General features: G+C 31.9%; 1 protein-coding gene across 2 annotated transcripts in view; it reads right to left on the bottom strand.

The window, feature by feature from the left end:
- The window catches only part of Ascc3 (activating signal cointegrator 1 complex subunit 3), a 364,887-nt gene that overhangs the window by 85,253 nt on the left and 265,652 nt on the right, over nucleotides 1–13,982 (bottom strand). For both annotated transcript variants that reach the window (XM_071613180.1, XM_071613179.1), the window contains exons 31-34: nucleotides 13,221–13,358; nucleotides 13,014–13,134; nucleotides 11,750–11,882; nucleotides 5,784–5,909 (exon numbers count right to left, since the gene is read on the bottom strand). In XM_071613180.1, the coding sequence (XP_071469281.1) occupies nucleotides 5,784–5,909; nucleotides 11,750–11,882; nucleotides 13,014–13,134; nucleotides 13,221–13,358 (518 nt within the window). The remainder of the gene's footprint in view (nucleotides 1–5,783; nucleotides 5,910–11,749; nucleotides 11,883–13,013; nucleotides 13,135–13,220; nucleotides 13,359–13,982) is intronic.

Here is a 13,982-nt window from a genome sequence, read left to right as displayed (position 1 = left end):
AACTGTTTAATTACAGATAAAGGATACAATGTAGTTTCATGCCCAGTGCTTTGAATCATCAAGTCATTATCTTCCCTTTGCTATAAACAGACAGCCTACCTTTTTGTCAGCATGCTATTTCATTTATTTCACAGAGAAACCCAGTTTCACAATAATTGACTTGTCAGAAGCTCTAATTTATGAGACTGAGCTCTGTAAGATTTCTGTATATTGGACTCAACCTGCACACAAGCAGGGTTGAATATTTACAATGCTGTTAACAGGTGCTGAGTTGTTTAATGATTCTAATAGCCAGAAGCGTACTGAGAAAGCCAGCGGGATCACAATTACAGGCTGTTTGAACACAACAATTACTAGTCCCCTGAGAGGTGTGAAAGTCAAAGGCAGTTTGATACTGACAGCATCTAGCACATGGGCTAGACAGGCTAACTTCTATTAGCAGTCCATTGGGACAAAGTCATAACAAACCTCTCCCTGTCATAAAAATTTACAAAGTTCATAAAATTTAAACAATCGAAAACTAGAACAACTTTTCAAAAATTATCTTTACAAGATATTATTAAAGGACAAACAAGAACACCAGACATGAAATCTCAAAGTTATCTTTTTTCAACCTTAATACAGATGAAATTTCATCAACTGGGAATGAAAGAGATTTTATAGTAATGTAAAACATAGCAAAAGTTACACCAAACAGTTTGGATTTAATGTGAATAGTGGCAGCCATTTCCTGTTTGGTTTATGTAAACCTGGCCAGATATCTCGCTGGGAAATTTTTCATCAGTATTGAAATGCTGCTGCTATAACTGTCAGTACTGAGAAGTCATTTGTTACAGCACCATGTTTTTTTATGTTCAGATTATGCAGCAGTAATAATGACACAAATAATGAAAGTGGTTGCAGGGACGGCTGAAACTATCACAAAAATTTGCCCTAGAAATATTTAAAAGCTTTCTCAAGGGAAAAACGAAGACTAAAACTGAAAATACAAATTGAATCCAGAACTCAACTTGGAATATATTATACTTTATGAAAGCAGCACATCTGTTTATATACATTTGAACAAGCAAATGTATATATGTATGTGTGTGCACACATATTTATGCAAAATTTATATATCCTTATATGTACATAGGTATGTATTTGCACACACTACACACACACATATATATAAAATACACACACGCATAGGAATATAAACAGAAATCATGAGCAGCTGAGGAACAATGGGCAAAATCTTCACCAACAGAAGTTTTACTTTGGATGTGGTATGATGGGGGCTTTACAGTACAACTGACAGGGGCTAGAACATCAGGTCATCTTTATTTATCTATGTGTGACCATATTTTGAAAACAGCATTCCTTTTCAATGATTAAATAAACTTGTCTGTTACACATATGCAGGCAGATGAGCTTGCATATATTCTCTTCCCACCCAAGAAAGGTCAAATCTCAATTTATGTCACTGGATGATAGGGAGTATTAAGGAAAAATTAAAACTACACAGAATACAAGCCTTTCATTTGAGACACTGATGTTAGCCTTTGTAATACTTTAAGTAGATCTGAAAAATAAGTAGAAAAAATTTACCAATTTTCTCAACTCCTGTGCCTTTGTTTGCTTGCAGCTTTGTGGAAAGAAGATTTTAACATACACAGTAATGAAAAAATATAATTAAGAGGCAGTCATGAGTATGTGAAGCGAACCTTTGTGCAATACTGGTAGAAATTTAAATTACTAAAGACATTTTGAAAAACAGTATGTAGGATCCTAACAAAACTAAAAATAGATTTACTATATGATCCAACAATCCTACTACTGGTTATATACCCAAAGAAACTGAAATCAGTATATGGAACTCCCCATATTCATTGTAGCTATTATTATATCCATAATAGCAAAATTATGGAAACAATCCAAATGTTCATTGACAGATAAATGGATTAAAAAATGTGGTATATATACAATGTAATATATTCAGCCATAAAAAAGAACAAAATACTTGCTTTTGCAACAACATGAAATGAATATAGAGGATGTTATGCTAATAGAAATAAGTCAGGGACTGAGACAAATATTGCATAACCTCACTTATATGCAGAAAACATTTTACAATGTATGCATGTATTGAAATATCTCACATTTATCCCATAAATATAGATATTATTTGTCAATTAAAATGGAGAAAAAGAAACTTAGAATTCCACATACAAAAGTTTATGGCAATTTTTTAAAAAGTCAATTAGAAAGAAAGTAGCAAAATTTGATTACAGCTTATTAGGTAAAATATGTAAATTGTTAAACTTATTTTAGGCCCAGTTTTCCATTTTTATCTCCATGTGAAGGTATACACATTAAAACTGACCATTTATGGTTTGGGAGATAGCATCAAATGAACATGATTGTCATACACTGAAAATTAGTATCATATGGTTTAAATCAAGAAACTTTTCAGCATAGCACTGGAAGAGAAGTGGACAGGGAGTGAATGATTGAGCTCTGGACCTGATAATGAGCCCAGTGACAGCAAATGTGATGGAATGCCAGTATTGCTTCTGCTACTCATGAGCTGTGTTATTGTGAGAAAGTTGCTTACTTTTCATTTACTTCAGTTCCTTCATATATAGAAGGGAGATCATACAGTACTAAATGAGTTAAGCTCTTGAAATAACATCTCAAATACAGTAGACACTCAATAATAATTGCTAGTGAGAATTATTGTTTCCTGATTTATTAATTTCATTTTATGTTTATAAATTCCTATATTTATGCTCTGCTACTGTTGTTCATATAGTTTCTTTTGAGATGAATGCTTAATCATTTTATTTTTTAGGTCTTTAAAGGTCTAAATATTCCTTGGAACTGTGCTTTTGTTTGAATCCAGGAGCTTTGTTTGCTATGGAACACTTATATATATATTTTTTAATAGCTCTAGTCTTTTATTTGATTTTAACTTTCACTGGAATAAATATTTTAAAATCTCAAATAGTTAGAATTTGTTTATCATTCTTTTTATTGTCTATTTCTGGTTTTACAGATTGAACAAACCTAATCTGCAATGCTTCAAAATATAAAATATTTTGACCAATGATACAAAGTCACAAGAGGAAAATTCCACACCTCATCTTATGTGATAAGGTAACAGTCAAAATGCAGGCATACTAAACATACTGAATAACCTTACCTTCAGCATGTATATAAAGCTTAAGACACATAAATGAATTTGTGTTTAGACTCGAATCACATTCCCAAGATATCTCATTTATGTATATGTAAATAGATATTCCGAAACCTCCCAAAATCTGAAATCCAAATATTTCTGTTCCTAAGCATTTAGCATAGGAGATATTCAATTTTGTTACATTTTGTACTGAGAATGCATTGATCTCTAAACTTTGAAATAAGTTGAGATGCTTTGTGTGGTCTTTTTTTATAGTAATTTTTTATAAATAAGATTTACATGAGTACTGCATATTCTTTTTTAGGGGTATCTCAAAATATGCATAGGCAGCTACTAAAGGGAACCAATATATATGATATGGATGATCAAGAGTAGATAAACTTTCACCTCCTGGAAATCAATTCAAGCTGCATTTATCAATGTATGACTGGACTTTTAAGACTGCCAGGGCTAGATGGGTTAGATACTGTAGGCACGAAGAAGAGTGATCACAAGAGCACCAGTGAGAGAAACCTCTTACTTAGAAGTATGTGAGTTAATGTCTCCCTCAATTGATTGTAACCCTTTGGTGGCGGTGGTAGGACATCTGATCCTCCTATGGGCAGTAGGAGGACAGGAAAAGCAGCTGCCGCATGTACTAAGTACTCTAAGCAAAGTCATTACTAAATGAAGATATAACATACTGTCAATACCAAATTTCCTTAGATGTCTATCAGATATCAAGTAGGGGAGGCAATGTGAACCAAGGAATATTTGTTTATTTACATGGACTACACTGATTACAAACATGAGTAAGCAGGAGACATACAAATGCCAAAACTCAAGAAATTCCCTGGAACAGAGGCTTAGTATAATTTCCTCTCAAAATTTCATCCTTTGTCTACTGTGATAAGTCTCTTCCCTGAGCTCGTTGTTCTGCTCTTAATTACTACTGTTTATTACCCAAAGTATTATTACATAGAAGACAGTTTCTAACTAGAGCAACAGGAGTGATGCCTACTCCAGTTCCTTCTCTGTGGGACCCCTATTCTGAATGGTGTTTCCAACTGTGCTCTTGACTCATTTCACTCTCATGGTTGAAAAAAATGTAAACACTGGGCAATTTCCTTCTTATTATCTAATTTTAAAGAAAACTAACCTCATCTGGCTTCCAACTCTTGTATAATTCATTTAATTTCTGATCAATACTATTTAATGGTTTACAAATGAGACTAGATTAGGGATAGACTAAAAGCAGGTTAAGCAGTTGGAGAACTGCAAGGGAGAGTGAAAATTAAAATGCAAGTCTGGAGTGTGAAGTTAGGGCAAACAGATACAGTGATAATATTATCAAAAGTAATAAAGTTGGATTAGTGGAGGATTTTGATGATTTTATCATTAAGTCAGTTTTATACATGGTACATTTGAAATGACGGTGGGAAGTTCATATGGCAGTAGTCAAAAGGATGGTGAAAAAATAAAACTGTAACTTCATCAAAAGCAGAGTGGAGCATCATATCTTAGGGTCTCTCTATTGAAGGCCTTGTAATGTTTTTTTAATTTTCTTTTTCTTACTTCAGCACATCCCTCAAATTCCACCTTTACTTCACTGCCTCTGCATGTTAAAGTTCTCATCTTATCATTAAATAACTTCCTAACTGGTATATTTTCTCCCCATTCCATTGGATTCCCTATTATAGTATCATAGGTATTGAAATAAAAACTAAATTGGTGACATCAATCCATGTTTAAGAACTTCCAATGGGTCATTCCATTAGGATTCCAATAGGATCAGATATATACAGTCAACAGATCCTTTACCCTCTGGTCTTCGCACACTTTCTTGTCAAGACAATCTCTATATTCCTTAAGGTACATCAATCTTTTTCATATTTTCTAAATACTTGACTCAATCCCTGAGACTTTTTTGCTCTGACAGTATTTTTCTGTCTGAATGCTTTCTACCTATTACTACTCCTGTTCCATACATGTGTTTTTTCATACTATACCATCAGTACTTGAAGATAGGGGATGTTATACTTATCTTTACATCTAAGCGTTTAGCAATGATATTAGATAATAGCAGGGGCTAAATGAAGATATAACATACTGTCAAGAATAAAAATTATCTACCACTCCCCAATTTAAATTTTTAAAAATATTTTTAGTTGTAGATGAACACAATACCTTTATTTTGTTTAGTTGTTTTATGTGGGTGCTGGGGATTGAACCCAATGCCTCACACATGCAAGGTAAGTGCTCTATCACTGAGCCACAACCCCATCCCTAATTTTTTCACTACCATAGTTTCACACATTTCCAAAGGGCTTCAGATGTATTGACTCCCAACTAAACAGCAAACTCTTCAAAATATCTTTAAGATAATTAAAATAAGTGAAGTTATCAAAAACACATAACCAATTGATTTTTGATATAATACAATGCGATTACATCAGAATTTTTGGACAAATCTGACTTTTTTGGACAAATCCATAGACCTACAAAGTCCAAAGTTCTAACTTTTTTTGTATGTATTCAATTTTAGAGTTTATTAATTTCAAATACATCTTGTTCCAGTGTAAAACAAAAAGATAATTTCTTTTCAAAAAAGCCCTGCACTTACCTGGGGTTCATGATAAGACGTCGGAAAAAGTAAGTCCAGGTGATATAGTCCATTGCATCTTGCTTAGATGTTATTGTACCACCAGCGATCTCTGCATTTAAATGGTCAGATAGCACTCCTAATAAGCTGCATAGTGGATAAGGCATGGAAAATAAGTATGACCATTAAACAAAGTACACTTAATTTATCTCAAATAGTCTAGATTCAGATTTTACATTCTAAGATACAAATGTGTTTTGTGTAATTTATATATTTTGTGTATTGTATAATTTGTGAGTAATTCTTTCCAAATTATTTTGTGGGGTTTTGGGGGACATTTACAATGTCCTTTCACCACAAAAATCACTTAGTATTATGAGCTTAGGAACTTGTATTATTAACTAGCACATAAAAATTTATGCTTGTTTTCTTTTCAAAAAGTATGTTATTTTTTATTTGAATGTGAATAAGAAGTGGGCCAGAGAGACAGAGTCTCACAAAAATACTACAATAATATGATATTTTCCTAGAATAAACTAAGTAATAATAACTTGTTGAAAGCCATTACTAGTAGTCATATTGTAGGTATGCAATAGGAGGCACTTACTGCTACAAGTCATTCTAGGGAAATAAATTACTAGATGGAAAATAAACATAGGCTGACAGGAAGTAAACTAGTAACTTTCAGAAGAAGAGTCAAGAGAGAGGGTAAGACCAGACAACGGGAAAAAGCATACTTATAAAGTACTCGAGAGGGTATGGAATAAATACTGGGACAGATTAAAGGAGCGTTGGCAAGAAAGGGATGATAGGAGAGAGGCGTGAGCAAAGATTTTTTAAAAAATTTATTTGGTGAACATTAAGTGCCTGGATATATAAGAAGACATTATTATATTAGGTATTGTGGAATATACGAAGATTTTCAGATGTGGTGAAACACTTGCAAAAAAGTTCATTTTATTTTCTTATATACAACACACAAAAGGTTAAGAATGGTGCTACACCCACATAATCTCAGTGACTCAGGAGACTGAGGTAGGAGGATCACAAGTTTGAGACCAGCCTGGGCAACATAGCAAAACCTTGTCTGAAAATTAAAAAAAAAAAAAAAAAAAAGGATGGGAATGTAAGTCCGTGGTATATCCCCCAGGTTCAATGCATTGAACACACACACACACACACCAAAACAAAACAAAACCACCACCACCAAACAACAACAACAACAAAAACCAAATAGAAGTAAGCAATGCCTAAGAAAATAAAACACTAAATAAATTATGATTCATGGGATAATAAAAATAACTTTGGCAACGAAATGAGAAAATGATCAGAAAAAAATGAATGTAAAAAATCACTAATTAATATACATTAATAAAAAAGTGGCCATTATTCTCAATTCACCAGTAGTTGAATAGAGATGGGTACAGTTATTTTGGAGAGCAATTTGGCAATATCTATTGGAATAATCACTGTGATCCAGCCAATTCCACTTTTTCATGAAGACCCGATAAAGAAACATTAACCTGTGAGGTCAGAAAAGTAAAATGATTTACTCCAACATTACACACAAGAGGAAAAAGTTGGAAACTTTCTAAATACACATTAATAGAGAAATGAATAAATAAACTATGGAATATTCTACAATGGATAAAATATTAAGGGCCATATCAAGGTATGAAATTAAAAAATGTAGTTAGATTTATAGTGAAGTATACACAGAGAAACTACACAAATTATATGTCTTTAAATCAATTAATTCTCACAATGTGAACATGTATAACCAACACCAAGATCAAGCATTGCTTTTACTACCTTGCTCAAAGGGATATTCTAACTTTTGTTTTTCTTATCCTATTATAGTGGCATGTGACTCTATAACAATGTTTACCAAAAAGTGATATAAGCAACTTCCTTTTTTTTTGGGGGGGGGGGTTGGGGCACCAAGGATTGAACTCAAGAGCATTCGACCACTGAGCCACATGCCCAGCCCTATTTTGTATTTTTTAATTCAGAGACAAGGTCTCACTGAGTTGCTTAGTGCCTTACTTTTTGCTGAGACTGGGTTTGAACTCGCAATCCTCCTCTCTCAGCCTCCAGAGCCAGTGGAATTACAGGCGTGCGACCTGTACCTGGCTACAACACTCCTCTTTATCATTCCCTATTTCAAAGGGAAAACTTAAAAAACTGTTTTTATTAGTGCATTAAACATAATTGTTGGGTTCATTTTGACATAATCATACATGCATGGAATTTAATTTGTTTCACTTTTGCTCCAGTGCGTCCTCTTTTCCTCCCCTCTTCCCTTCCCTATTTTCCTTCCTCTACTATATTGGTCTTCCTTCTATTTATTTATTGTTTTAATTTGTGCCTTATAGATAAACATAAAGGTGAAATTCACTGTGCTATATTCATATATGTACACAGCATAATTTGGTCAATTTCATCCTGCAGTTCCTTCCATTTCCTGTCCCTCATCCTACTGCTTAATCCCATTTTTCTATTTACACTGATCTCTCCTCTATTTTCATGGGGTTTCCACCCTTCCCCCTTTTCCCTTATTTTAGTCTAGTTTCTACATATGAGAGAAAACATTTGACCCTTCACTTTCTGAGTCTGGTTTATTTCACTTAGCATGTTCTTCAATTCCATCCATTTACTAGCAAATGTCATAATTTCATTCTGCTTCATGACTGAGTAAAACTCTACTATGTACAAATACCACATTTTCTTTATCTATTCATCTGCTGATAGGCACCTGGGTTGGTTCTATAATTAGGTTATTGTGAATTGTGCCGCTATAAACATGGATGCGACTGTGTCAGTACAGTGTATTGATTTTAGTTCTTTTGGATAAATACTGAGGACTGGGATAGCTGGGGCATATGGTGGTTCTATTTCTATTCTTTGGAGGAATCTCCATACTGTTTTCCAAAGTGGTTGATCTAATTTGCAAACCTACCATAATGTATGAGTGTACCCCCCACAACATTCTAGCAAGCATTTATTATTATTTATATTTATTATTATTATTATTATTATTATTCATATTTTTATTCTTGATGACTGCCATTCTAACTGGAGTCAGATGGAATCTCAATGTAGTTTTGATTTGCATTTCCCTGGTTGTCAGGGATATTGATCATTTTTTTCATATATTTGTTGGCCATTTGTATTTCTGCTTTTGAGAAAAGTCTGTTTAGTTTTTTTCCCAATTTATTAATTGGTTTACTTATTTATTTTTTGGTGTTAATATTTTTGAGTTATTTATATATTCTGGATATTAATCCTCCATCAGAGGAATAGCTGGCAAAGGTTTTCTCCCATTCTGTAGGCCCCTTTCTTCATACTCTCAAACAATTTCCTTTGCTATACAAAAGCTTTTTAATTCGATGCTGTCCCACTTAATGATTCATTTTATTTCTTGGGCTTAAGGAGTCTTTGTTAAGGAAGTTGGTGCCTATGCCAATGTTGACATGTTGACCTATCGTTTTCTTCTAGCACTTGCAAAGTTTCTTGTCTAATTCCTAAGTCTTGGATTTAGTTCGGGTTGACTTTTGTACAATGTAAGAGATAGGGATCTAATATCATTCTTCTACATAAGGATATACAGTTTTCTCAAAAGGGAAAACTTTTGATTTCTTCATTAATTATTATGCTTACAGTGGATTTTTTGTAGATACCCCATAAGATTAAGGAGATTCATTTATATGCCTGCTTGCAATGTTGTTGTTTTTTTTTTATTATGAATCGGTATGGAATTTTGTCAAATGCTTTTTTTTTAAAACATTGATGAGATAATCATGAGGTTTTTCTCTGTTAATGTTAATTATACTCATCTATTTTCAGATAACAAATAATCTTCATATTTAAGAAACAAACCATATTTGGCTGTAATGTATTTTTATGTATTGCTGGTTTTGATTTACTTTTTTTTTTTTTTTTGGAGATACAAAAGTGTATCATGACTTTTTAAACATAATTTTGATGCATTTATATGTTTTTAAAATTTATTTATTTATTCTAATTCATTATATATGATGTCAGAATGCATTTCAATTCAAAGAACACACATAGAGCACAATTTTTCATGTTTCTGGTTATACATGAAGTAGAGTCACACCATTCGTGTCTTCATACATCTTAGGGTGATTTACTAAAATTTTGTTTAGAATTTCTACATCTGTATTCATGAGAGATACAGTTTGTTACATTCCTATTTTATAAATTTCTTATTAGGTTTTGTCATTCAAACTATTCTGGTCTGATTAAAAAAAGCTGGCAAATATGCCTATGTTTTCTAGGAGGAAGAGTTTCATTTAAACCTGATGCTATTTCTTCCTTAAATGCTATGAACAATTTACTTAAGCATCTGGGTCAGAAGATTTCTTTGTAAAAAGATCTTAAATTTAAGACTCAATTGCTTTGATAGGTAATTTGAGATTTTTATTATTGGGTCAGTTTTAATGAATGATTAAAGAGAAATTTTACCATTTGATCCAAAATTTAAAAATTATTATATAAAGTGGTTCATATTATCTTATTACCTTTTACTATCTATAGTATCATTTAATTCCTAATATTGAGATTCAATTATCAGTCTTAAGTCATCTTTTGCAAAGAACCAATTTCTGGCACTTTTTACTTTTCTCTGATCCATGTTTATTGTTAATCTATTAATTCTTGCTCTTATTTACTTATTTTATACTAGGGATTGAACCTAGAGGTCTAGAGGTGCTTAACAACTGAGCCATATTCCCCATCCCTTTATTTTATTTATTTATTTATTTTTAATTTAGAAACAGGAGCTTGCTATGTTGCTGAGTCTGGCTTTAAACATGCGATTTTCTTTCCTCACTCTTGAGCCACTAGGATTATAGGCATGAGCCACCACACTGGGCTCTTGTCTTTATGTTGTCTTGCTTTGAGTTCAATTTGCTGATGTTCAAATTCTTGAGACAGAATCTTGATAACTAATTTTTCATTTTTTCTTTTTTAACATATAAATTTTTGGTCATAATTTTTCTCTTAGCATAGTTTTAGCTGTATTCCACAACATTTAATGCTTATTTTTCAAATTAAAAAAACAAACATTATTTGCATTTAGGATTAAAAAACTCAACAACTTACAATATAAATGAAAAACATGTTTGTCCTCAATGCAGTTAGACTACTAAAGTAAAGGAGAGTATATAGAAAAGCACTATGATAAAAGGTAGAATGTGAAAAGTGTTGTATATGAGAAAATATAAATCTGAGGAAGAAAGGGTTATTTTCAACCATGAAAATGAGGGAAGATTTTGCAGCAGGAGTAGTAGTTATTGGGCCCATAAAGAAGTATGGGATAATTCTGAAATAAATTAGCAACCTAAATTATTAATTACATACCCCTTATTTTAGATATTAACTCTATTTTTAAAACTCTCATCAAACTAATACTTTACAAAATGCTTACTATATAATAGACAATGATTCAAGCAGTATTCATTTAAACATTACAAATACACTGTGAGATAATTGGTATGGTTATAATTTTCATTTACAGATAGGCAGCCCATGGCACTGAGAAATTAAATAACTTGCTCAATATTGAGCAAACAGGTGGCCCAGCTCAGATTTCAATCCAGGTAATCTGACTCCAGAGCCAATTTGGCTGCACATGGTACTGTATTTGTTCTCTTAAAATGTTATTTATTTATTTTTAAGATTTCTTTTCTTTTCTTTTTGGTGGTGCTCGGGATTGAACCTAGAGCCTTGTGAATGTTAGGCAAGCACTCTACCAACTGAGCCATTTCCCAGCCCCTTAAAATGTTATTTTTTAAAAATAAAAATTATCATTAAGTATTATTGGGATAATTACAATGTTTCACAGTTAGTAATTCTTTTATACTACAAGTTTTACTCATTTTTAAGTAGTAAAATGTAATCAGAAAAACACTAAAACTTTCTACAAAATAAATCCATTTAAATTAATTTAAAGCAAAATTTACCTTGATTCTACTGGGAAAGGTTCATACAGAAATTTTTTGTAAAAGTCTTTTTTAATATCATGAACCAGAATTACAGCTTTGCCTTGGTCATCAAACTGAGGGCGCCCAGCCCTTCCCATCATCTGGAGCACATCTGTAAAACAAGAGATATTCTACAAAGTGGCACGTGGTAGAAGGTATGAATTAATGATGAGGGCATGCTTCTACAACAAAATAACAAAGGAAACAATATTTTAAGAGCACATATTCTATTTGTGATGGCTATTATTAAGTTTGCTAAGTTAATATAATTTACTCAGAAAATTTAGGACAAATTAGAAAGTTACTATGTTGTAATATTGAGTTCCCCAAAAGGTATTTGGCACTATTAAAAGATGAAAGTCTCCTTTAGTTAAATGATTAAAGACGTTGGGTAAGAAATGTTACTATTTTAATTAAACAGAAAAACATAAAACTTATATAGAAAAATCTCTTCAGTGAAGCCCTTTTATTATTTTCTACAATGAATAATGTATTTATTTAGGCCTTGTCTTTTTCCTGTCCATGGGATAAAAATTCTTTTATACTGCAGGAATCTGACATAAACAATGGCTTAAAAATGATAGAGTTTTACATGTATTCATTGGGTAGAAATGTATATTGAATATATATCCCTCTTCAAAACCAACTGAAAATGACTTTATTAAAATTTAAAATATCTTAATAGACTGCTCATGCATTCATTATAGCAATAAGTGCTTTGGTTCTGGAAGTCCCACGGAAGTTATCATTTCTGGTGAAATGCATTTAAAATTAAACACTAAATGCTTAATCAAAAAAATTTTTATCACTAATAATTTCTCATAGTACTTTATGAATTTGGAAGAATCAGTTATATTTTTAGTGCTTATTAACAAATTGGGTAAGTTAAAGTAAATAAAAGAGCTCAGTGTTTTGCATTCTATTATTATTACAAATTTGCTTACTGTATGTTTAAATGTGACCAATTCTCAATAAAATCAATTAATAATCCCAGCTATTTGAGACGTTGAGGCAAGAGGGTCACAAGTTTGAGGCCAGGATGGGCAACTGAGTGATATCCTGTTGTAAAATAAAACAAAAAGGAATGGGGTATTTTTCAGTGATAAAGCACTTGTCTAGCATGCTTGAGTCCATTTAAATTGTGAAGGCTAAAATAGGAGGTACAAATATTAACTCATGAAAATTTAAGTTGTTAAAGCTAAACAGGAAACTTAATGTATCTCTGTAAATTGAAAAAAATTACCTGTAATGGGAAAATCTACATAACGTCTTGTTTTTCCATCATAATATTCTGTTCCTTTAATAATTACTAAATGAGCTGGAAAGTTTACACCCCAGGCTAACGTGCTTGTAGCAATAAGAACCTAAAAATAAAAGATAATATTATATCTAAGTAACATATAACTTTTAGGTTACTTTTAAATACGTACTCATTGGAGAAAAAAAGTACCTGAACTTTACAGTTCACAAATAGTTCCTCTACTGTTTTTCGGTCCCTTTCATGGAGGCCAGCATGATGCATTCCTATTCCAAAAGCAAGTGTCAACTTCAGGTTGGAATCTCGTACTGTTCCAATTATGTTTTCCATCTGAAAATGAAAATAAAATAACAAGATGTAGGTGTATTAACTTAAAATTTTTCATTTTAAGATTTGATTTTTTTATGACATTGTATGGGCATAAAATGAAGATTACGTTTACAGCTTTGATTAAAGTTCATTAAAAAGAATAGTTGGTAAGAATATATGTTCTAAATTAAATGCAGATAATGTTATCTTATTTTTATGAAACAAGGAAAAATCTGTAGACAAATGGGATTATCCTCTTAATGATTAAAAACTATTACAAATGATACGATATTGCCTATAATATTTGTGTCTCCGTTCATCTCTTGTTATATAAAAGTCCTAGTCCTCCTTTTGGCTTAGTGTCAGAAATTTAGAAAATATATATAAAAATGACAAAAGAATCAGTCATATCCCCCTAGATGTACATAAATTTTTCCAACTTTCGTTTTCTTAGTAAACTTTGTGAGCTTGAACAAGTCACATGGCCTCTCTGAGCCTTAGTATCTTTATCTGTATATTAGAAATAATAATAGCAGTCTTACATATGCATTTAATTTTCCTCAAGGCTGTGTATTAACAGATCCTCTTAGCCCAATATAAATATTCTGTAATAGGTATGAATATGAATATGTTTTAAGGACATTC

The sequence above is a fragment of the Marmota flaviventris genome, chromosome 6, assembly GCF_047511675.1.
Source record: "Marmota flaviventris isolate mMarFla1 chromosome 6, mMarFla1.hap1, whole genome shotgun sequence".
Classification (NCBI taxonomy): Eukaryota; Metazoa; Chordata; class Mammalia; order Rodentia; family Sciuridae; genus Marmota; species Marmota flaviventris.
Note: the sequence above shows the minus strand (reverse complement) of the source record. Positions and strands in the feature narration are given on the sequence as shown.